The sequence below is a fragment of the Lacerta agilis genome, chromosome 2 (genome assembly GCF_009819535.1).
Source record: "Lacerta agilis isolate rLacAgi1 chromosome 2, rLacAgi1.pri, whole genome shotgun sequence".
Taxonomy (NCBI): domain Eukaryota; kingdom Metazoa; phylum Chordata; class Lepidosauria; order Squamata; family Lacertidae; genus Lacerta; species Lacerta agilis.
Genome location: NC_046313.1, coordinates 40504597 through 40528940, shown reverse-complemented (window position 1 = coordinate 40528940; position 24344 = coordinate 40504597). Strand labels below are relative to the sequence as shown.

Below are 24344 nucleotides of genomic sequence, written 5' to 3'. Positions count from 1 at the left end.
AGCTGAACTGCAGTCTGGAAAGACAAATGCTTAACCTCAGGGGTCAACAAACCTTTTCAGAAGGGGGCCGGTCCACTGTAACTTAGACCTTGTGGGAGGCCAGACTATATTTTGAAGAAAAAAATGAATGAATTCCTATACCCCACAAATAACCCAGAGATGCATTTTAAATAAAAGGACACATTCTACTAATGTAAAAATCCGCAGGCCGGATTTAGAAGGCGATTGGGCCAGATCCAGCCCCTGGGCCTTAGTTTGCCTACCCATGCTTAACCTGCTGTATAAAGAGAAAGAGTTGGACAGATGCTGAAGCTAAGGCAATTCAATAAATTCCCAACTTCCCAGAAAGAAATGCAGAGGGCACATACTGAGTACCTTAGAAGAAGGGAAATTACCTGCCAGGAGCTTCAGCCAATCTTTAAAAAAAATGTTTTCTGTGTGTTGTGGGGAACAAAGCACTGTTCTTAAGTACTTAAAGGTAGACAACAATTATTTGAATTTTAATTGTATTAAGGTCCTCATTTTAATCTTCATTTGTAGCATTATTGCAGAAACATTTGTAGAAATATTTTCTGTCATTCTCCTTGTGTGTATTAAGCATTGACTTGAATGACATGGTCTGGATCCTTCCCAGTTCCCCTCCCTTTCCCACTGCTGATATTTGAAACTTTCCAGCATTAAGAAAATTCTGTGTGTGGTTGAACAAATTGTGTCAAAACTCTGCCTCCTAGTTGTGTATTTTAATTGTGCTTCAAATCCCTTTGGGCATTTGGTGGTTGTTGTATTGTGAGCTCCAGGCGTGCTAATCTGAACCAGCTGTTGCTTAAGGTTTTCTTTTCTTTCAGGCTTACTCTCTAGTAGACCGTGAGGTTGGGTACTGCCAAGGCAGTGCATTCATCGTTGGACTGCTCCTGATGCAGGTTTGTGCAACATGGGAGTAGATGTCTGGCCTGAACCCAAAGGTTCATCTTTACTTGGGAGCTTATGGAACAGTCCAGTACCTTGCAAAATATTAAAATAGGTTATAAATCTGGTTGCTTGCACCTTAGCATTGGTCAGTGGCAAATACAAATTCTGACTACATTGGCTGCTTTAGTAGAAGGAAACATTATCTTATATGACCTTACTTTATTAAAGCTTTTGATACTTCCAAATGGTTTCAGCTAGACAGCCTTTCCCTACCTTGGGTTCCCACATGTTGTTGAGCTCCAACTCCTATCATCCATGGCCATTGGCCATGCTGTCTGTGGATGATGGGGTTTATAATCCAACAGCATCTGGGGAGCCAGGGGTGGGAAAGGCTGAGCTTGCAGCAGGCCTAGAAAATCTTCAGCCACCTATATTAATGCTAATACCTAGGAATTTGGAATTCCATTGTAGAGTAAGTCCTACAAACTTTTTTTTTCTGGACTAGGCTGGAGGAATGTAATCTAGAATAAACACAATGAATGAAGTTATTTTTCAGATACATTCACTGTTGGGCCTGTGTTTGGACTAGGAGCTGGGCTTTCAAGGCATCTTTTTGATATCCCCCCCGTCACTCCTTTGTACTAATGTCGTCAATACAGGAGTGAAAGCGTATTCATCAACTTTAGTAATGAAAAACCATATGGAATTTCAAGTGCTTCAAAACAAAACAAGTTGCCATTACTTTAAACAGTGATGGGTAGAGTGTTATGCATATGTCAGTATAAAATGGGGATATCTGATTGAGAAGAAGCATCACTGAAAAAATCCATTTTTGAGAACACATCATTTTGCTGCTGCAAATGAAAACTAATACTAGTTTAGGCACTAGAAGTATCTATTAGAACAGAACAAGAACAGCAGTATCCTGCTGAGAAGCCCTAATGCAATGTACCAAAGAAGAACAATTCTACAATGTGTTCCCATATCAAGTTAATTGAAGTTATTCATATTGAATGCACTTAAGATCTGTGTTATTTGAACAAATATTGACTCTGTGAATGTAGTCAATGTAGTCAAACCCAGTTAGAATTTGTATTTGCCACTGACCAATGCTAAGGTGCAAGCAACCAGATTTATAACCTATTTTAATATTTTGCAAGGTACTGAACTGTTCCATAAGCTCCAAAGTAAAGATGAACCCTTGGGTTCAGGCCAGACAGTAGATAGAATGTTTTTCTTGAATACTTTTGTGGCAACGTGGTGGTTACCTGTTGAACATACAAAGTTGCACTAAACAGATAATGGATCCATCTAATGCAGTGTTGTCTACATTGATTTGCAAGAGCATTCCAAAGGCAAGCATCTTGCCCACTTCTGCTCCCTTTGCCTATGACCCATTTAACTGGAGGTGCAAGGGGTTGAAACTGACATCTTGTGCAAGCAAAGTATATGTTCTGCTATTGGTATCACTTCTCCCTGTTGCATTGTTGTTGTTTTTAAAGGGGGGGGGGGAATCTGTGGTGATACCATTCTTGTGTGTCATAATTTCCTTTTGATACAGAATCACTCTGAAGAAGCTTATGCAAGCATCTTGTCTCATTTCTAGATGCCTGAAGAAGAGGCATTCTGTGTGTTCGTACGTCTGATGCAAGAGTACAGATTACGGGAGCTGTTTAAACCCACTATGGCTGAGCTAGGGCTCTGCATCTACCAGTTTGAGTACATGCTGCAGGTAAAAAAGACTGCATTTGTCATGCATAAAGAAGCTTCTAAGGGTACAAGTTGTTAGATTGTGAATTACTTCCCTCCTGTCTCCTAAAATTCCTGTAGCAGTCTCAAGTGCATCAGCTTTATTATGTTAGGGCAATAAAGTTAAGGATACTAATTACTATATGTGTGGTCCTGCCTCTGAGAATCCAGTGTCCTGACTCTGGGAATCCAACTGTGATGCTCAAGACTTGCTGTTATTTCTCTTGATTAAGAGCTGTGTTCTGTGTCTCTTCAGGAGCAGCTGCCTGAACTGAATATCCACTTCCGTTCTCAAAGCTTCCTTACCTCTATGTATGCATCATCCTGGTTTCTTACCCTCTTCCTTACCACCTTTCCTCTGCCTGTGGCCACTCGAGTGTTTGACATCTTCATGTACGAGGTAAAGCATTTGATATAAGAATGTGAGGGGGGTGGGGAAGGACACAGGGCTACAGAAAGACAAGAAGAGCAGCAGTGAGAGCATGACCTGTTTAATGGGACATATTACAACAAGTCTGCATATATCGAGGAAGAATTAATGGCTGGTTTTTAAAATAACATTGCTCCAGGCTGTTGTATGCTATGAAATGTGGATTGTGTAAAGACATAGTGTAAGATTCTAAATATTTTAGGAAAAAAACCTGGATCAATCAAACAGTGGTATTCACTCTTTGCCTGAGTGCAATAGCTTCTGCTTGTGCAGTGGGACTCCGCCCCCCCCCCCGTGTGTGCGCTCTGTGCTGTTCCTAAATCTCTCGAAGGAGGGACACCCTCAGAATAAATTTAGCGAGCACATGTGGGGAAGCGGGGGGGGGGGGGTCCTGTTGTGGAAATGGAAGGCATTCCATCCACACGAGGATTTATCGTATTGGCCTGAATAGAAGCCTCACTTTTTTTTCCAAATTCCGACCATGAAAAGTTAAAGTGTGGCTTAAATTCATGACCTTACAGAAATTGTTTTTTACGATATTGTTGCTGAAACAGACATACGGTAAAACGGAATGGGTGTGAGTGCCTCTGGAATTTTAAGGGAGCGGCTTATATTTGGGTATTGTCTTTTTTCCTTTTCTCCCCTTGAATTTTAAAGGTGTAGCTTATATTCGGGTGTGGCTTATATTTGGGCCAATACGGTACTTAGTGCTATGTTGAATACAACCAGAAATAAACATGTTACTTTCAGCATTCTCATCTGCTGTCAGAAACTGACCCATGCCCAGGAAGTCCACAAAACTACAAGGAAGTTGTGGTCTTGTTGTGAACTGCCCTGAGACCTCTGGGTGTAGGGTGGTGTATAGGTTGAAAAAATGATGATGATGATGATGTACGCTGTGTCCATCTCTCCTACACCACTAGCCCAGGTCTGTGTTAGGAAGTGTCTGAGTGATATTCTGTTTAAAAGTGACACTGCTTCCATAAAAAAGGTGTCGTAGCCAAACACCGGCTCTTCAAAATATTGCAGATTACAGAACATCCCTTTAAACGAAGTGTCTTCAAATGCTGTAAGAAGAGCCCTGCAGGATTAGACCAAAGGCCTTATCTGCTCCATCCTGTTTCCTGCAGTGGCCAGATACCTAATGGAAATTTCACAACGGGGAGGAAATGGGAAACAAACCCTTCCTCTCTGCTGTTCCCTAGCAACTGGTATACAGAGGCCTACTGCCTTTGATCCTTGAGGTAGTATATAGCCAAAATTATTAGCAGCCGTTAATAGCCTTATCCTCCATGAATTTGTCTAATCCCCCTTTAAAGACATCAAATTATTATCTCAGTTCCATTTGTCATAGAATTCTGTAATTGTGTTCATTTATACTTTTGCAAATATGCTAGCATCCATATGCCCGCTGCTGCTTAAGCAAGTTGTTAATTCAGAGCTCTCTCGGCCTAACTTGGCAATGGATGAGCCAACACATTCTCTGGATGATGTGCTCAGGCGGATTGATGATTTTATTGGGGGTTGGAAACTCGATATATTTCCTTTCTGTTGGATATCTTCTATCACGTTTCCACTTCATAGGAAATGTGGCTTATTCCTCAATTACTCCATACTCCGACCCATAGGAAACTCCATTTTGGGGTGGAGCCCATCTAACTTCTACTGACTTCTTACAGGGATTGGAAATAGTCTTCCGTGTGGGGATGGCTCTTCTGCAATTCAACCAGGCTGAACTGATGCAACTGGACATGGAGGGGATGTCACAGGTCAGCTCTACGGTGAACTGTAGGACTAGAGGTAGACTTGCTAGTTTCTGTTTCTCATTCGGATACCCGTATGGGGGAGAAAGACATGAAGGGGAAATGGAAGTGGGGGGCTGGTTGAGAACTGACACATCAGTCATCTTTGGAACATCCTAAACCCTAGCCATTTCAGCCTGACTTATTCCTGAGGGCAATGGCTCATGGCCTAAATGCTGGCAGCTCCCTATTCCTCTGCAGTTTGATTTATGTGATGAGCCAGTCAACTTGTTTTCACTATCAATCAATCAATCAGTCAATCACTATCAGCTGTTGGGATCTAGAAGCTGCTTGCAGGGGCATAAGATCTGCTCAAGGCCTTGACCAGTCTCAATGCCCACCTGCATTCCAGGTGGCAGCTTTGAATGCTTCTCAGTCTTTTGTGGTACTATATAAGCATTCCAAATGGGATGCTGTCTGAGTAACATGTCTGTAATAATAAAATCATAGAGTGATAGAAGAACATTAATAGAATCATAGTGTGGTAGAGTTTGAAGGGATCCAGAGGGTCCTCTAATCCAACCCCCTGCAATGCAGGAATCTCAACTAAAGCATCCATGACAGATGGCCATCCAACCTCTGCTTAAAAACCTCCAATGAAGTAGAATCCACCACCTTCTGAGGGAGTCCATTTCACTGTTGAACTGCTCTTGCTGTCAGAAAGTTTAGTTGGAATGTCCTTTCTTGTAATATTATAGCCCTTTTTAAGATACTGGTGTATGTTGGTGTTTGGAATCTACTGAGGAAGAGAAGTATCACAAGAAAATACCTTGGGCTGCAATCCTAACCCCACTTAACTGGCAGCAAATGTCCTTGAACACAGTAGGAAATAATTTTGAGGAGACATGGTTGGGATTGCACTGTTACTGAGTACAGCTCAGTTCGGACCTGTTTTGTTTTTTTTGCAGTTGCTTAATACCATTAGTGTTGAAATATTGAGGTGAGAGGGAGAGTATACATTCTTACTCTGGCCATTCAAATATCTATTTTGTTCACTTTTCCTACAGTAATTCTAAAAGGAAGGTAAGGAAACCAAACTTTAGAGTTGCTTTGAGTATTCCTGGTTTTGAGACTTAAGAGGGTAGAAACTTGAACTGCCGCAGGTGGAGAAAGACAATGTCCCACTGTGATAGGTATTGGAAGTCATATGCAGGATTAGCTAGAGCTAGGAAGGGTGGGCTTGCCTTTGGGGTAAGTACTATCCACCCAACTTGGTGGCAAATTGCAAGGTTGAACTTAACAAAGTTTAAGTCTTTAGGGGTAAAGACGTAATGCCAGAAAAAATTGCTGAAGGTACAGAAACAAAAATGGCAGTAAAAATCAACCTAAATTGTATTGACTCACAACTTTGAAGTGTCAAATCTTCCAAAAGCTGATCCTGGTTCTTCACCTTTGCAGAAGGAGCTTGGGAGCATTTTCAGCCGACAGGTTGCATAAAAACATTTTAAATATATGGCCAGGACCAATCCCATTTGTAATATTTTCACTGTGAGATTTGTGTTAAACACATTCTTCTCCTGAAATAAATCTAGTCTGTGGATACCAGATTTAATCTCCACTGCAGGTCAACCCAGTTTTCCCATAACATGGAATACATCTTATTCAAGGCCTTTATGCTATGCTCTTTAGCTGGAAAATCACCCCGAGTTGCTTACAAATCAGTAAAAATAGCACAGTCCCTGCCTTTACGCTTACAGGCTAAAAAGGCACTGCACTGGGGGAAAGGGATAGGGAATGAAAGCAGAAATCTTGGTCACCAAATGATTAATGTTACAAGGTTCTGATAGCAATCAACTTGGATGGGAACAGACTGCTCACAGTTTAAAAGCAGACCTTGGCAGATCCTTAGAAATAGTCCAGTGACCCAGCCTTCCTAGAAGTTGGCCTTAGGGAATGGGGCCTAGCTGGAATCTGCCACTTTCTTGTCACTCCTGTCTCATCAAGTGGTCTAATCGGAGACAGTTGATAATACACCACACACGCACACCAGAGGAGGTGAATAATAATAATAATAATAATAATAATAATAATAATAATAATAATAATAATTTATAACCTGCCCATCTGGCTGGGCTTCCCCAGCCACTCTGGGCGGCTTCCAACAAAATATTAAAATACAATAATGCATCAGACATTAAAAGCTTCCCTAAACAGGGCTGCCTTCAGATGTCTTCTAAAAGTCTGGTGGTAGTTGTTCTCTTTGACATCTGGTGGGAGGGCATTCCACAGGGCGGGTGCCACTACAGAGAAGGCCCTCTGCCTGGTTCCCTGTAACTTGGCTTCTCGCAGTGAGGGAACCGCCAGAAGGCCCCTGGCACTGGACCTCAGTGTCCGGGCAGAACCATAGGGGTGGAGACGCTCCTTCAGATATACTGGACCAAGGCTGTTTAGGGCTTTAAACGTCAGCACCAAAACTTTGAATTGTGCTCGGAAACATACTGGGAGCCAATGTAGGTCTTTCAAGACCGGTGTTATGTGGTCTGGGCCGCTCCCAGTCAAGTGGTCCTGACCCTTCTCACAAGGAAGTTGGCACTAGGAGCGTCTGGGAGGGCAGAGAAGGGCCCCACCCCAGCTGGTGACAGCAGCAGTGATTGAAGGTGGCAGTTCCTTGCTGTCTGTTGCTTCTGTTCATTGCTGCTTCGACACTATTTTAGGGAGGTACTGTCAAACAAAGGATTCAGCCTATAGGCAACCTGTTTGGAGGCCTGCCCTATGTGTTTGGTGTGTTGCACACGTGCCTCGAGGTGGGGAAGAGTTAATGTTTCTAAAGTGCTTTTAATGCACTCAAACGAATATGGTCAGGAGTGCCCTCTCCCACTTCCATTCCAGACCGTAATGCTAGAGGTAAAATTCTCAAGAGGTAAAATTCAAGTGAGCAGCACTTAGAAGTGTTACATCACAAAAAGCATTCCAAAGACTGGCCACTCCCCTCTGCCTTAGCTTTCTGGGAAGGAGTAGATACAATTAAGCTGGACGTTAGAAGCAGGTTTGCTGACCAGGGAATGCATCCTAGGCGCATTCTGACTTCAGTGTTTCCTTTTTCACAGTATTTCCAGAAGGTGATTCCTCATCAGTTTGAAAACTGTCCTGATAAGCTGATCTTTAAGGCTTACCAGGTCAAATACAACCCTAAGAAAATGAAGCGGTAAGTATTCCTTTATCATATATCTCATACATGTGTGTCTTTTGTTGCTTTCTTTAGAAAGCTGTGTAGGTTGATGTGGGAAGTCTCCTGAACAGTATATTGGAGGAATTTCTCTTGGAGGAAGCAGTCATGGACTGTTGCTGAAACTTGGACACAGTAGCACCTAATTTTGTTGGCTGTAGACATGAAACACCTTTTCTTATGGATGTTTGTCTCCCTCAGCAAGACCTGAGGTGATACCCTGCTGTGTCCACACATTAGCAGAACAGATTTCCACCTGCCCAGTGGAACTTCCCTTTCCTCTTCTCCCCTCTACAGCCCTCTGCACACCCACCAAATATGTTTTGGAGGGCTGAAAGACCCCCTTAGAGCAGGATTTGGGACATTCAGGAGGCTGCAGGGTGGAGGAGCAGAAGGAGGAATCCACTTGCACAGCATCATGTTGGATGTTGCCCCTGCTGTCCAGAAATAACTCAGTCTATGTATGTTTATTACTTTCCTTGTGCGCTTCATGAATTTTAACAATCCCTTATCAACGTAATTAAAGTGCAAGTTAAGCAAATTGACAGTCAAAAATAAACTCCCATTCCTACCCTAAGCCCGTTCCAACTATATTGGCCGTATAATTAGTGGAGTCTTTAAACATTAATGGAAAGGGGAGAGAGAGAACTTGGAACCATTGTTTGTAACAAAAGTTCAAACAGGGAGACTAAATCTGATCAGAAACTCTTCCTGTGCCATGCTTCTAAAATATGGTGCTCTCACCAATTGCTAAGATACAAAGTTCTAATCGGCAGTAAGTATATGTGGAGATTTGGAATTTGCAATGAAAATACTGATTGTTATTGTCAGAGAACTGCCTCCTGGCCCACTGAGGGGAACGGAGGATCCATTAGCTTACAGAGAGCCCCGACACCTTTTGAGCAGCAGCACCTCTTCCAGCTTGAAGAGCAGCCACACCTCCATTGGGGAGGAAGGGGAAGGGGCCAGCCGGGAGAGTCAGGAGGGAAACACGCCAGTTCCGGCACCCCAATTGCGCAGAGGGGTGAAACGCAAGGAGGGTAGGAGGAGATTTGGGGTGCCAAAGCTCTTATGTTGGGGAAGGAGCAAGAAGGGGCCACTCCCGGATTCTGCCAGCAACTGAGACAGACATGCTTTTCGTAGCTCTGCATTGTAAATAGTTTTGCACAATAAAACTGCCAAAAGACTGTTTGGGTTCCTGCTTCGTCACTCGTAAGCACCATCACACAAACCTCACAGTTATCCTCCAAGAAACCTCTCTGAGTGTAAAATACCGTGTTGCGGGAGACTAGAAACAGCCAGTTTTAGGGTCAATATGTTAACTGCTAGCGGATGCAGCGGAATCATATATTACCATTCCTTACTGACTTAATTGGAAGTTTAAAAGTCTCCTGATCGTGCGACAAATACTGCAGGCAGCCTTGTGTCACTTAGTAATGATGAAGTATGACCCAGGAGACTTTGGAGTTCTGTTTGTCCAGCATGGATGGTTAGCTAGTCCAGTCCTTGGCTTCTCTAGCAGCCAGATTGGGTGCAACTATAGCAATTCTGATTTTTGCATAGAAATTGGGATCTGGTTTAAGGAGCAGAAAAGGGCATCCTGGTGAAGGGAGCTTAACCTCACAGGCTGCTCACCTTCCTACAGTTCATTGCCCAGACTTTTGTACCAGAAATGAGCCTAGCTTGGAGAAAATAGACAAGGCAGGCAGTGCCAGTTAATTAACTGGCTAGCATGGGAAAGATTAAACTCCTATTACCCATAAGCCTATTACCCATGTTCCTTAAATTCTAACCCAAATAGACTTATTTCAATGTGATGGGGGCAGATCAGGCATAAAATGCACAGATGTGCTGCTATCATATCAGGCTTATCTCTCAGAGCATCTCCAGAGCGCTGGCATTCTGTAGGGAGAATCGGGGTGAACTGCATTTTGCCTGTGTTGCAGACTAGAGAAGGAATACACTGCAATCAAAAACAGAGAGATGGAAGAGCAAATTGAAATCAAGGTAAGCTGCCTCCCTCCCCCCCTCCCCTATACATTCCTGCACTTGTCTTGCACATACGGCAACATATAGAACAAAAACACGGGCATTTCCCCATGCTTCCTTTCCCAAAAAAGCGAGTCAGCTTACTCTTTGTTCTTCTAGTGCAAGGCCTCAAGACACTGTTATCCTAAGGGTGTGCAATGTTGTCCAATGGTCAGATCACATAGATTGTTTTGCTGTTTCATAGCAGTGCCTTGTACCCCTGGTATATTGGTCCTTCTGTCTGCTGCGGGGCTTGCATTCTTTCTACTGTGTCTCTGCTGTTATAGAAACCCTGGCACTTCAGGCAAAAGTTCAAGTTCTCACATACCTTGGCTCCTTTTGTGTCATTCAGTGCACCCTAGTTTTGTTTTGTTTTAAGCATTCCTTCTTACTGAACTTTAAGATCTGTCTCTCTCACTCTCTCTGGTGCAATGCTTGCTTCCTGGTTATTCAATCAGCTGGTTGTGCAGATGGCTCTAGTTCAGGATTTCAGCATAATTTCTGCATGCTGGCCATCGCTTAACAAAAGCTGATTCTTACAGATTAGAATGCATGTTGACTTTGATCTCGCTTGCAGAGGCTCCGTTCTGAGAACCGTCTTCTGAAACAGCGAATTGAGACCCTGGAGAAGGTGAGGAGAGTCCCCGGCCGCATGAAAATTCACTTCCTCCGCATCCAGACTAGTTTGGCCACCAAAAACGAGGCCTTACACAACCGACTGTCCCAGTTGACTGTGGACACTTCTCAGGGCGCTAGCCATTAGTCTCTGCTGCGTACCTCCACAGAGACTGCTGGGGGTGTTTTTATTTCAAGAGGGTAGGGAGTAATATACGTCTGAAGCCGTGTTACGCAGCTCTCTCACAACCTTTGCTGGTAATGAAGAAGCGGCAGAACCTTGGTGATCTGCTGCCTGCACTCTTTAAGATGGAAAAAGTAAACTGCAGGAGCTGCAGACACATGATTATATCGTCAGCCCAAAAAACTTCAGCTTGGATGATAACTTAAAACAGAAGCAACTTATATTATATTCTGGACAGTCCAAGCCTGCTATTGGGACTACACTGTGCGGCAATTGAATTTTTCATTGTTTTTCAGCTATGCTGTGCCATATACCTCAGATGACCTTATTTTGTGCTAAATATTAAAGTTTTACATGAAAAATATAGAAGTTCTTTGGCCCCGTTTTGATGTACTGTTAACAGAGATCTTGGAGACTTGCCCAGAGCCAGCAACTCCAGGGAGTCTGGCTAATTGGAGACTGAACAACACACAAGTTTGACTCCTAAAATAAGATCTCTTCCATCGACCTAATGGGCAATAAAATTACAGTCTGCTGCAGCATTTGCAGGATTGGAGCGAAGTTAATGCAAGACAATATTTTTTTGAGGGAATCCGTATCTGTTTGCCTTCCCCTGTGGACAGGCACAAAGCACATGCATAAAATGTGCCTTGCTTTCTCCATAAAGGGAAGTGTCACGCTGCAGATTGGACACTGTTCTGGAATGGAAGTTCTCTACTTGGGCTCTGTTGGGTTCTTTATCTTTTTTCTTCTGTGCTTCTAGCTATAGAGTGCGTGTGTGACCTTGCTTTTGTATCTTTTTCTTTCCTTCATCTTTCCTTCCTTGTCTGGACCTCCCTCTTCTGAGTCTGTAGGAGAGTGCTGCTTTGGCAGATAGATTGATCCAGGTATGGTACAACCTTTTTTTTTATTTCTAATTCTCCTCTTGGTGTAACATTTCATTCCAGGACAGAAAAACCACTTGCAGCCTTATCTTTGTGTTTTGGTTTACTTGGCACTTCCCCCCAGAAGAGTTCAGACTAACAATTCTGTATTGGTTCTTGAATCACCCGTAACATTCTTTAAAGGGGTACTCTCAAGTTGCATCCATTAGATCTTGTGATATTAATGGTGCTACAATCCTTCCTGTTTTATGCAGCTAAGGATGTGAGCTCTGAAGCTGTAGCTTTCTACATCACTGTTTGCTGATTGGCTTTTAGCTAGAATGACGCTGACTTAAACTGGCTGAAAGTTTCTGGGTCTTAGCAGATCAGTTATTATTATTATTTTAGCAGAAACAAAATTAACAATGCTCTGGCTGACTTATCTGGTTTTAGGATACAGTGCTGTAGAGACTTTAAAAGTGTAGCCCTCAACTACTTGTTGTGGGTGGGTGACACTACAACACCTCTCTTGTGTGAAAATCACTGCACAGAAAAACATTTTCTGCGGTATCCTTGATATCTAATTTCTTACATTACATAGATATCATGTTTATCTGGGAAACAGCATGCAGACTACTTTCTTTATGGAGATTCTGCTTCCATAGGAAATTACATGTCTTCAGTGTGAATGCCCACCATCCTTTATTCTGCAAAGTCCTAGAAGAAATAAGGGTTTATTAAAGCTGCAGGGGGTTCCGTTGGAAGCTTTCTGAACGGGCTGTAGATGTGGATATTGGAGGTATCTCCATGGTTATCTTTTTAATCTGTGGATGAATTTTCTTCCAAGACACCATATATAAACACTATAGCTATAAGGCGGAGAAGGAACTAAAATCATTAAAACTGCTCTTAGCTAAACATCTGCTTCTGAATTTTGTGTGGAAATGCATGGGAATAAAACCTTCAGGATTCTGAAAAATGATGTTCTTAATAGCACAGTCTTCACCAACACCTTCAGATGTTTTGGATTAAATTTGCATTAGCCCCAGCCAGTATAGCTAGAGTTGATGGCCGTAATAGACCAAAACATCTGGAGTGCATCTTGTTGGCAAAGTGGTTATAGCAAATTAGTTCCAACTAGTGTTTCACATTGGGCTACTTTTGAACAAAATACTTTTGCTAATTAATTAAGAGTTGTATACCACTCTGTTTAGAATTGTAAGGTAGATTATGTGGGTGACTTAACATCACCTTGACTTGCTTATACTACAGGACTCCTCTTGTATTATTGCCTCAGATGCCTGCAGGCAGAGAAGCAACTCATACAAACCCGCCCTGGGGGTACAACACTTCTTTCCTTGCACTGAGATACAGAAATGGGAAGCTTAGTATATGCCCAAAACACTGGGCAAACTCAGAAGTTACAAACAAGGTCTGGCATCTGATTGTGGAAGTGGCGCAACCTAACGCCAATACTGACGAATGATGCAGCCCATTCAATAAAAAAGTGGTGGCACATCTGTCGGTGTAGAACCTGAGTGTGCTTGTCCTGTGAGAATGCCACACTCAGATTTCCACGCATGGGGAAGAGCTCCGATCAAAGGAAAGGACCTCCTATTTTCTAAGAACACCAATCTTTCCCAATAATAATACTTACTGTTTTTCATCATCAGTGTTCTTATTGCTGTCATGGGTCCTTTTTTGTGCTGTACAAATAGGAAGTATTCAGCTGCTCAGCGTTAACACTGAATGATCCTTGGACAGCCTGTTTAACCCTTATTCTAAACTAAATCCTGTTCAGTTACTTGATGCTACACGCCATTGAATAAAGTAGTGCTTAGGGTCAAAAAACAAGATTAGGCTTGAGCTCTGTTTTTCACGGGAATCAGAATCTTTTACAGCTCTGTTAGATTTTAGTACTAGCAGCACTGCTTGAAGTTGGGACGTATTGGCATGATATGTAAAACACAAATCCCCAGGCAACTGTGGATACTGCTTCTTGTCCTGTTAGTGCAAGAAAGCACAAAAAGGACTGCCCTGTCTAGGAATTCATCAGACCCCCAGCTTCCTTACATGTGTACCTGCAATTTAGTTTAATAAGTTCTTAATTTGTCTGTCAGTCTTTTCATATAGCTTCCCATATTATTGCTTCTGGCCCAGACTTAGATGTCTATAGACATCTCCACCCCTCTCTCATTGCAGAAATTAATCATGAAATAAAGCAGGACAGAGCCAACTGTTCAACAAATTGGACTAAAAGGGGTGGTGGGGAGATCTTCTCTAAAAGATCTCTCAAAGCTAACCTTCCCCCCACCCCCACGTCTGCCTGTGTTTGTGGCTACTGTTTCAATACCACAATTTAGTCACAGAAATTGTGTGGGTCCTAAAATATCTCTCAAGAGGCACATCTTCTGTATTCACCAACAAGTACAGTGAAGTTGCCAGACACACCATTGTGGGGGAGGGAATTCCACAACTGCCACAGAAAATGCCCTCCTGGGTCACCACACCTGAGCTTCTGAGGGCAGCTATCTCCTTGTGTTTTTCTTCCTGTGTATTTGTATCATCGGCACACACATTGATGTACAGCTAAGTGTAACTGTTTTGCAAAAGCACACAGTGCTTCCATTTAGAGACAGGCACTGTAGTGCTTCTAATGGGTCCCAGACATTCACCAAGTGGTTCTTAATTAAGTCTGATGGAGGACCTACTTAAGATCTTTGCCAGCCGGAAAAGACTTGGGGTGGGGAGGAACCATGATGAATGCAGATGGTATTATTCGGAGAAGAAAAGCTGGTGTGGTGTTGAGGCCGACATAGTGGGCTTGGAAAGAGGAAGGAGGCTCACATTCCCTCAGTCTGTGAAGCCCATTTGCCCCCTTGTCCATGGGCAAGTCACGAACACGTCTCTCAAGGGCAGAAGGTGAGCTTCGTGGTTTCCCCTAATGGGTTTCCTGCCTCTGCCCACAGGTATTCTCTGATTTTGCGAATTGCTTTTGATGACTGGACATCTGTTCCTTGTATACACAATATGGCTGATGGCACAGGCTCTGTGTAAAGACAAAATTCCTGGAACATTATGTTTTCATATCTTACGTTGACATAAGGCATATAAATATTACAGTTTCTAGGAGTTACAATTTTTAACAAGGCACACGTCTCTTACAGTTGTGCCTAGAAAACCATGGAATTCTTTGGCCCTCCCTGACCCTTGCTGCAGGCTGTGCCTCCCAAGCAGAATCTAAGAGTACAGAACCTTCTTTCTGTAACGTAACAGGCCCTTTCAGAGCATGCAGATCTGGGGGTTGTATTAAATGGGCCTTGTGTAGATTTGGGGGAGCTGGAAGTCTTTTTTTGGGGGGGGCAGTGTTGCACAACTGGAATGAGAAGCATGATAGCATTTCTGGGCTAGGTGCCTTCAGGGCATTGCCCTTTTAAAGCACCATATGTATCAAAGTCTTCCATTCAAAGCACTTTGTGTCAGATGGATTCTAGCTTAGCCTTTTCAGTAAAGCTTAGCTTAGCACACATGCAAAGGGTTTTGTATAGGATTGCTTTCAAAGGTGCAGCCCCCCCTTCATATACATTGTGACGTCATATGGACTTAACCAAATGTAGCATTGAAAGACTGGTGCACTCCCTAGTCCACCAAGCGAAATAAAAATGGGAGCAAAACCTACATGCACAATCCTTTTTCTGTATGGCTAGCACTGGAGCAATGCTTTGGGAAACAGAGATGGTAATTAATGCTACTCTGCTTGCCACTTAAGAGTTTTTTGGGGTTTTTTGTTTTTTGTTTAAGAAGAAACCTGCTGGATGAGACCAAAGACCCATCTAGTCCAGCATCCTGTTCTGACAGTGGCCAACCAAATGCCTATGAGAAGGCCACAAACAGAGCATGCACACAGCAGCATTCTTGGCAGCTGGCATTCAGAAATGTGCTGCCTCCGATACTAGAAGCAATCCAGCCACCATAGCTAGTAGCCATTAATAACTTTATCCTTCACAAATATGCCTAAACCTCTTTCAAAACCATCTGAATTGAAGGCCATTACTATATGTTGTGGTTGCAAACTATGTACTGTATGTATCTATGGATTGTCGCTCTAGAATCTTTTGACATTCAGCTTCATTAGATGATGCTGGGTTTTGGTATTCTGTGTGGCAGGCAGAGACTTCTCTCTAGCCACTCTGTGTGCATAATTTCATATAACTTTGTCATGTCACGCCTAACTTCCCATATTTTCAAAACCAAAAAAGCCCCAAAAGTTGTAACCTTTCCCCCAAGGGAGTTGTTCCAGTCCCATCATCATTTGGGTTGTCCATTTTTGAACTTTTTTCACTTCTACCAAATAACTTTTTTGAGATGTAGTGTCTAGAACTCTACACAGTATTCTAAGTGCGGTGGCATCAAATATTTGTATAAGGGCATTATGAGATTCCCTGCTCCTTAACATGGAATTTGCCTTTTTCACATTTGCCACACACAAAGTCTGCATTTTCATTGGGCCATCTACCAGGGCAAGTCTCAATACTGATCCTTGTAACACTCCACTTCTTACATCCTTCCTTTGTGAGAACTGTCCATTTCCCCCCAACTCTCTTGATTCCTGTTCTTTAACCAGATAACTGATCCATAAAATGAACTCTCTTTTTACCCCATGACTACTAAGCTCAGGAGTCTTCATTGAGGGACTTTTATCAAGTGCTTTTTGTCAGACTAAGTACATACGGTTGACTGGGTCACACCTATCCAAATGTTTACTGATACTCTCAAAGTAATAATAATAATAATACTATTTATTATTTGTACCCTGCCCATCTGGCTGGATTTCCCCAGCCACTCTGGGTGGCTTCCAACAAAAATCAGATACAAAAATATCACACATTAAAAATTTCCCTGAAAAGGGCTGCCTTCAGGTATTTTCTGAATGTCAGGTAGTTGTTTATCTCCTTCACCTGTGATGGGAGGGCATTCCACAGGGCGGGTGCCACTACCGAGAAGGCCCTCTGCCTGGTTCCCTGTAGCTTAGCTTCTCGCAGTGAGGGAACCGCCAGAAGGCCCTCGGCACTGGATCTCAGTGTCCGGGCTGAATGATGGGGGTGGAGACGCTCCTTCAGGTATACAGGACCGAGGCCGTTTAGGGCTTTAAAGGTCAGCACCAACACTTTGAATTGTGCTTGGAAACGTACTGGGACTTTAAGAGGTTAGTGAGACAGGAAAACTGCAACCTAAAGAACAACAGCAACAGTCCTAATTCTGCCAAGAAGGCTATTTTCCACCAAACCACACCCACTTGCCCTATATGTGATGTCAGGTGTGGGGCAGGTAAGGATGGGGAGCTTTAAAGTGCTCTCCTGATCGTTTCTTGGCAAGCAAAGTTTGCTGTCTGTGCTGATCAGCACTGCTGCGATTAGCTGCATTGCTGACCTGTCAAAGGTGGAGAGCTCAACTAGCCAATAATTTCTCAGATCCATCCTGGACTCCTTTTTTTTTAAAAAAAAAAATGGTGTTAGAGTGGCCACTTTATACTCTTCCATACGAGACTGATCTTGGGGACAAGCCATATATTTTTGTTCGAAGGATTCTTCAAGAACTCTTGGGTGGTTACCAATGGGACTTGGTGATTTGTTTGGTTTTAATTTGTCAGTGATGCCTAGAACGTCACGTCTTCTCACCAGTTTGCTTCAGTTCAGGCACAGGGATCTGCCCTGCATTTTCTGCAGTGAAGACAGATGCAAGGAATTCAGCTCCGCTGCAATCTCACTTTCTTCTTTTATCACTCCTTTGATTTCCCCTATCACCCAAAGGTCCAACTGCCTCCCAGTTTCCTGCTTTTTATTTATTCAATTTTTTTTTGTTGGTCTTAATGTTTTTAGTGATACGCTTTGCAAACCTTTCTTCTTTTGTATCCCTTGTTGTCTGCTTGCATTTCTTTTGTCAAAGTTCATGCTCCTTTTTGCTCTTCATATTTGGGCAGGACTTTCATTTTCTGAAGGAAGACTTCTTGCCTCTAATGCCTTCCTATACATTCTAGATGAGCTTCTGTCATAGTTTTGAAGAACTTGCAAGCATCTTTGAGACCCTCTTAACTGGTAAAAAATGAAGCTGAACGGCAGTTTTCTCATTTTTGAGAATTTTACTCTTTTGAAATCAAATGTAACTGTTGGAATTTTCTGGCAATGTCCCGCTTACATCTATGTGGAATTTGATAACACTGGTCACAGTACCCAGTTGGCTTATCAACACTTGCATCTTGCACCAGGCCCTGGGTGCCTTTTAAGATTAAGTCGCAGGTAGCCACCCTTCCATTCAGTTCCATGGCCAACTGTTTTAAGGCACTGTCATTGGGGGTATTTAGAAACTTTATCTCTTTGTCATGACCAGATCACACATGCACCCAGACACCCATTGTTACAACATTTCCTCCTGCTTGATTTCATACGTCATCTCAAGATCACCTTGCACATTCTAGCCAAGGGTTGGGGGGTGATAATACTTTCCCCAGTACTAAGGGACTCTTGGGACATGGAATTGCTTCTCATAGTGATGCAGTGGAGGAGAGTGCACATCCTCTTCTGGGATCCCATAGAGAAATGATACATGGATGTGTTTCTCTTGAGATAATAGCTTCTCGTCTCGTTTTTCAGGGCCAAGTTACGCGCGCGCAGGAGGCTGAAGAGAACTACATCATCAAGCGAGAACTGGCAGTGGTTAAGCAACAGTGCAGTTCAGCAACCGAGAATTTGCAGAAGGCTCAAAGCACTATTCGGCAATTGCAGGAACAGCAGGTGATGGGCATCACAAATTAAGCAGCCTGGGCCAGGGGGAGGGGGTGAAATTAAAGAGGTACAAGTAAACTGGTTTGGTGTTGGTGGTTTTCCTGGCCCAAGAGGTACAGAGTAGTCCCTATTTCCTCTCTCACTCTCTCTCTCTTCCTAATAGTGCAGAGAATTCAATGCACTCAAATTCATGGATTTTTAAAAATTAGTTTTACCATATTTTGGTCACTAAGAACATTAATCAACATATGAATGTGCACTGAGTAAATATACCTGCATCTTCCTAGTGCAGGGGGAGGGAACCTTTTTGGCTCCACAGGCCAGATCTCTTTTCAGGATCTGCGGGTCAGTGGCAGAAATGTTAAACATCTCCCTGCCTTCTTTTCTGCCCCCTGCAAGCGCATTTTGGTAAACACTCAACCGCTGCAGTAAAAACTGTAGAAAACATTGGAGATGGCATTTGTTACTTGAAGGCTTATGGATGGTTGCAATGTCTAGGAACTGTAGCAGCAGCAGCAGCAGCAATAATAATAGTAGTAGTAATAATAATAATAATAATAATAATAATATATTACTTATATCCCACCCATCCAACTGGGTTGTCCCAGCCACTCTGGTTTTATCAGCGCTTCTCATCCTGTTTGCAGGGAAATCCCCGCTACTCTGAGGAGTTTGTGAGTCATCTGGAAACAGAGTTGGAACAGTCACGTTTGCGGGAGTCCGAGACCCTGAGTGCGCTTAAAGAGATGCAGGACAAAGTGCTGGACATGGAGAAGGTACATTGGCTAAAAGGACTAGCATGAAACATGCATGTTTTAGAAAGCAGCCTAGGCTAGTAGGGCCTGAGCTGCCAAAAGCTTGATACAGACCTCTCTGCAATGCTCATGTTGATGAAGATTGTATTATGGGGGGTGCATTTACACTTATCGGTCTCAGCGAGGAAAAGTCAAAAGTTTACCTTTTCTTGTTTGCTCTTCTATGGTTAATCTTCCTATCTGAATATACACCTTGAGGTTGCATCAGTAGTTTCCTGCAGAAAAACTGTTGAAAACTGCACTTTTCAAGGGCAGTTTAAATGCGGATTTTATCATGATCAAGATGCATTCAGGAGAAATTGTTGCCACAGGAAGATAGCAGGGAAAGAGCAATTTTGGGTGAGATTCATCCTCACAAAATTCATCATAACTTATTGGGTATATTCATTCTGGGACTCTAGGTAGCGTGTGTGATATTTAAAGAGGTCTGGTTTTCCTGGTTGCACTGTTCAGAATTTTAGACTTTTGGGCACCAGAGTGGGTTGGAATGCTTCAACCATATCACCAACCCTCTTCCCTCTGCAGAAGAATAGCTTGCTTCCTGATGAAAACAATGTGGCCCGCCTTCAGGAAGAGCTGAAGGCTATGAAAGTGCGGGAGTCTGAGGCTATGAAATCCTTTCGGGAACTGCAGCAGCAGGTGAAGGAGCTCAACGACAATTGGCAGGTATGATCCACTGGAATGGTGGCCCGCTTATGCAGTGCCCTGCTTCCTTGTCCCTGTTGCTGAATTCCCACATGCTGCTGTTTGGGTGACATATGGTAGCCCCCTTTTTTATGGAAGGTTGCAAGTGCTCGGCCTGTAAATTACATAGCAGTAAATCTGATACTCATACCAAGCAAGGGTCTTAAATAAAAGTTAGATATATAAGCAATCACAACATATAAGGAAATAACATGGTCTTAAAGTAGAGCACATGGGAGTATTGAGATCAATGAGCATAATATGCCTATACTAAGGCGTGAAGTTTATCCTTTTGTATCCCTCACACTAGGCCCACCTGAGCCGCACAGGCGGGCGATGGAAGGAGTCTCCTCGCAAGAACACGATGAATGACCTCCAAGACGAATTGATGAGCCTCCGTCTGCGTGAGACGCAGGCGCAAGCTGAAGTCCGCGAACTGCGCCAGAGGGTGGTGGAACTTGAAACCCAGGTGACAACCTTTTGCTGTTGTTTGAGTTGCAGTTGTGGATAATTCCGTGCAGATTCCTTGAAATAAATAAATTCCTCCCCATCTATCCTTATGGCTAGAAATTGACTTGAGATCTTTCCACTTGCAATGTGAGCATATTTCCTTAACTGAAGACCTGGTTTGGGTTTTTTTTTTAAAACATGCAAACAATGACACTCTATTCAGTGAAAGTATAGGGTTTTGTACTGTATTATATGCACTTACTGAGTACACTCAGAGTCTGCCACGTAACAATATGGTGCACACCAACCTATTTGTCATAAGCGTGTCTGGTCTTGGAAGTGTCCAAGTATCATCTTGCCTTTATTCCAGGATCAGATCCACAGCAACCATTTAAACCGGATGGAGCAGGAGTGTGCTGGGCTGCATGAAAAGGTCCAATACCTTACGGCCCAGAACAAGGGGCTGCAGACCCAGCTGAGTGAGACCAAGCGCAAGCATGCCGAATCCGAGTGCAAGGTGAGATCTGGCCTAATGCCATGCAGTTGACGTAGGCTGCTTTCCCTTAAGCCTTTCGTGTATGACAAGGAAGGAATCTTGCTGCACTGCTGCTCTGAAGTCAAGGAACTCAGAGCAGAAATCATGCAAATTTACAGAAGACACCCCACCCTCCAAATCAATTCCTTGGCACTGGTGCCCTGCATTGGCTTACCAGTTGTTTGTTTCATCCATTCCCATTTCAATATAAATATTAAACCAGAGATTGTGGTTTGTGGCTTCATGCTAGGGAGGGAAGGAAGCGGGTGCCCATTTGGGTATTCATGAAAAACAATTGACTATTTACCATGACATGCAAACACATCCATGGAGAGCCCAGATTTTGTCTGTTTATTCTGAAGAGGAGTCTGGGCTTGTGCATGTCTGACATCCTTGATTTTAGCTGCTGTCCTGGGTATTAGTGTCCTATGTGTATTCCTGGGAATTCCAGGTAGTTTAGTGACTCATTGTGGGTCTCGTGAGATCTTCAGCTGCCAAAAAAACTGCAGGTGGTCCTTCCCCCCCCCCCCCAATGTACTGGCCACCACCCCAATTAGCTGACTCGTTGCTTGCACTCCACTGGGCTGCTGCCACTGGCTTGCATTTTCTGTTTCAGAGCAAAGAAGAGGTGATGGCTGTGCGCCTGCGAGAAGCCGACAGCATGGCTGCAGTGGCAGAGATGCGGCAGCGGATTGCTGAGCTGGAGATCCAGGTTAGGGAGCAAGGAGGATAATGAGCAATGGACCTGCCTTGTACCTAAAGCAGCATTTTGTCCCAGGAGTATTTGTTTCTTGTTGTATGAACTGTTGTTCCTTCTGTTTCTGCAGCTAGCTGAGAGGTCTGAGGGCTGAAAACATGTTTTATTTGTCATTATTTAAACCAGGGGTAGCCAATGTTGGTCCTGTTCTTTAGTTCTGCTTACACAGCTTAGAAGAAGTTGTTGTTGTTGTTGTTGTTGTTGTTTTTAAAGAGACCTGAAGATCAAGCATTCAACTTTTGTTTACATAAGGAATTCTGTATAGGAAATACAGACTCTCTTGTTTCTCCAGTTCCCTTTTTCAAAACATAAACAATCAACCACACAGACTGTGTCAAATTTGTATAATGTAGACAAAGTGCTTGCTCTTTTGTGCAGTCTGTGAAATAATGCATACAAAGGGGAGGAGGAAGAAGCAGGTGTGCTTTCTCTCTGCTTCCTTCTTTGCTAAGCATCTCACCCTTCCGAATTCCCATCTCTTCTTTCTTCCACACAGAGGGAAGAAGGGATGATTCAGGGCCAGCTCAACAACTCCGACTCCTCCCAGTACATCCGTGAACTCAAGGATCAGATTGATGAGCTCAAGGCAGAGGTGAGCCCAAACTAGTAGGAGAAAGGGAGGAGGAATCCACCAAGGGGTTGGGGTTGTGTGATTTCTGGTGTCTTCTCTGCTGGCCTCCGTTGGCACCCTGCATCAAGTCACGGCTGCCTGTTTTTCTTTTTGAACATTTAATATTTATTGTTTGCAATCGAAGAATACAAATACGCCTCCGTCTGTGTCCCCATTCCTTCTCCCCAGCTGCCTATTTCTGTGCAGGGCCTCCAGCTGGAGAACAGACATAAGCGACTGGGGCTTACAAAACTGCTGATTTCCTCAGGAGCTGATAGAGATCAGAAGTCAGCTTTTAAGGTGCGAGTCAACCAGGTGGTTGGCTACCAGTTGGAACTCACTGCAAAGGAGCTCCAAAGACTCTCACCATGAGCCTTTGTCCGGGGCATAGGAAGGAGATTTCAGTGGGCAAGAACTAGGGTAATGATGGAAGGTGCAGAGTAAGTTACCCCCACACCTATGTGATGTAAAAAAATAAAAAATCCCCCTTTTCTTGCTGTAAAGCTAGCCATCTCTGCCTCTTGCACACCTGCGGAAAAGTCTGCCCTCTCAAAAGAGTTATTCATTTTCACAGCCCAGATTCCTTGCCAACCCTGGGAGGGGATGTTCATGTAACACAGACAAATGTGCTCTTCTGTTCCAACCAGGGTGGAGACTGTATATATTGTTTGATAACCCTCTGATCTGGGGCGCGGCTTCCATTTCAACTTACTCCCTGAGCACAGTATTTGAACTATTTTCAGGAGCTTTTTGTGCATGTTCTACAGGAGGCATCCTCCTCTCTCCACCGTGGGTTCTTTCTCTGCGTCAGAGTTAATGTAATCTAACTGGGTCCCATTAGGCAGAGTGCCAAGTCCATCATGGCTATCCCAGTGCAGCCGTGGGGACCCTGTGTCCCTCTGGATGCCATGAGGCTCTCCACTCAGCCCCAGCCAGCATGGCCAAAGGGTCAGAGATGATGGGAGTTGTACTCTGAGGGTTCACAGACGCACGCGCCCCATCTTTGCCCTAACGCCTTCTCCCTGCAGATTCGGCTGATGAAGGGACAGAAGCCTTTCGAGGACTCCATGGGCTTTGACGGCATCCACATTGTGAGTCACCTGGCGGTGGATGACGACTCGCTGCACTCCTCTGACGAGGAGCTGCTGACCAGCCCCATGGTGGTAGGTGCCCTGCAGGATGTCTTGTATCCGCTGTCGCCCCACAACACGCACTTTCTACGGGGGGCCGAGAGCTCCGGCAAGGAGAGCGACGGCACCACGGATAGCGATGCAGACGACCCTGCCTCTGCCACCGAGCCCAATGGCGAGATCATCTTCGAAGAAGCCCTGAGCAAATGAGGGAGAGGTGCTGCCGTCCCAAGTCTGTCTGGAAGGCACCAGTCCCCTCTGGCCACGCTGTACTGAGCGTGTGGAGGTCATAGACAGATCACGCAAGACGGAGCGGAGGGCCCCCTTACCCAGTGAATACCGTGCCCCCGAGGTGGCATGGGGGACAGACAGTCCTACAGCTGGCCTGCATTACATGGGCCACATCCGCTGATCATTGTCTGCACTGCCTTTTTTTCCAGCTCTATTGTCACTGGTAGTTCAAATCCATGTATTGACCTCATTCACATCCCCCACCCACCCACCGTTTCCACACTTTTTTTTTTCTTATTGAAAAAAACTTTCTCCTTACACACAAAGGTTTGCACACTTGAGAACTTTGAAGGGACAGCAGAAGCAACCAGGCCGCTGGTTCTATAAAATGCAGTCCAGTAGTAATGAACCTCTGTCTCCTTGCTGTGCTTGGAGAGATGAGAGGGGTCTGTCTTCCTTTTATTTATATGCGATCCCCTACCCTGCTGTTCTGCAGAGAGGTAAGGTTGGGTGCCTCCACACTCGTTTGTGGTTTTCAGCCCAGAAAAGGACAGGGAAGGATAGATAGTTAGAGAGAGAGTGCTTCTAAGAGGTGGCTTGGATC

The 24344-nt window shown here is 44.0% G+C and overlaps 1 protein-coding gene across 6 annotated transcripts in view; it reads left to right on the top strand.

Moving 5' to 3' along the window:
• Nucleotides 1–24009, top strand: part of EVI5L (ecotropic viral integration site 5 like) — a 43535-nt gene extending 19526 nt beyond the window's left edge. The window contains exons 5-21 of one of the 6 annotated variants that reach the window (XM_033139717.1): nt 846–920; nt 2516–2641; nt 2915–3058; nt 4768–4857; nt 7938–8035; nt 10003–10063; nt 10662–10715; nt 11738–11770; nt 18397–18537; nt 19176–19304; nt 19869–20009; nt 20338–20496; nt 20848–20994; nt 21629–21724; nt 22266–22361; nt 22587–22679; nt 23408–24009. In XM_033139717.1, the coding sequence (XP_032995608.1) occupies nt 846–920; nt 2516–2641; nt 2915–3058; nt 4768–4857; nt 7938–8035; nt 10003–10063; nt 10662–10715; nt 11738–11770; nt 18397–18537; nt 19176–19304; nt 19869–20009; nt 20338–20496; nt 20848–20994; nt 21629–21724; nt 22266–22361; nt 22587–22679; nt 23408–23719 (1995 nt within the window). In that variant the 3' untranslated portion in view covers nt 23720–24009. Of the gene's footprint in view, nt 1–845; nt 921–2515; nt 2642–2914; nt 3059–4767; nt 4858–7937; nt 8036–10002; nt 10064–10661; nt 10716–11737; nt 11771–18396; nt 18538–19175; nt 19305–19868; nt 20010–20337; nt 20497–20847; nt 20995–21628; nt 21725–22265; nt 22362–22568; nt 22680–23407 lie in introns of all 6 variants that reach the window. The other 5 variants (XM_033139716.1, XM_033139718.1, XM_033139720.1 and 2 more) reach the window with 5 other exon arrangements.
• Nucleotides 24010–24344: the final 335 nt, after the last annotated feature.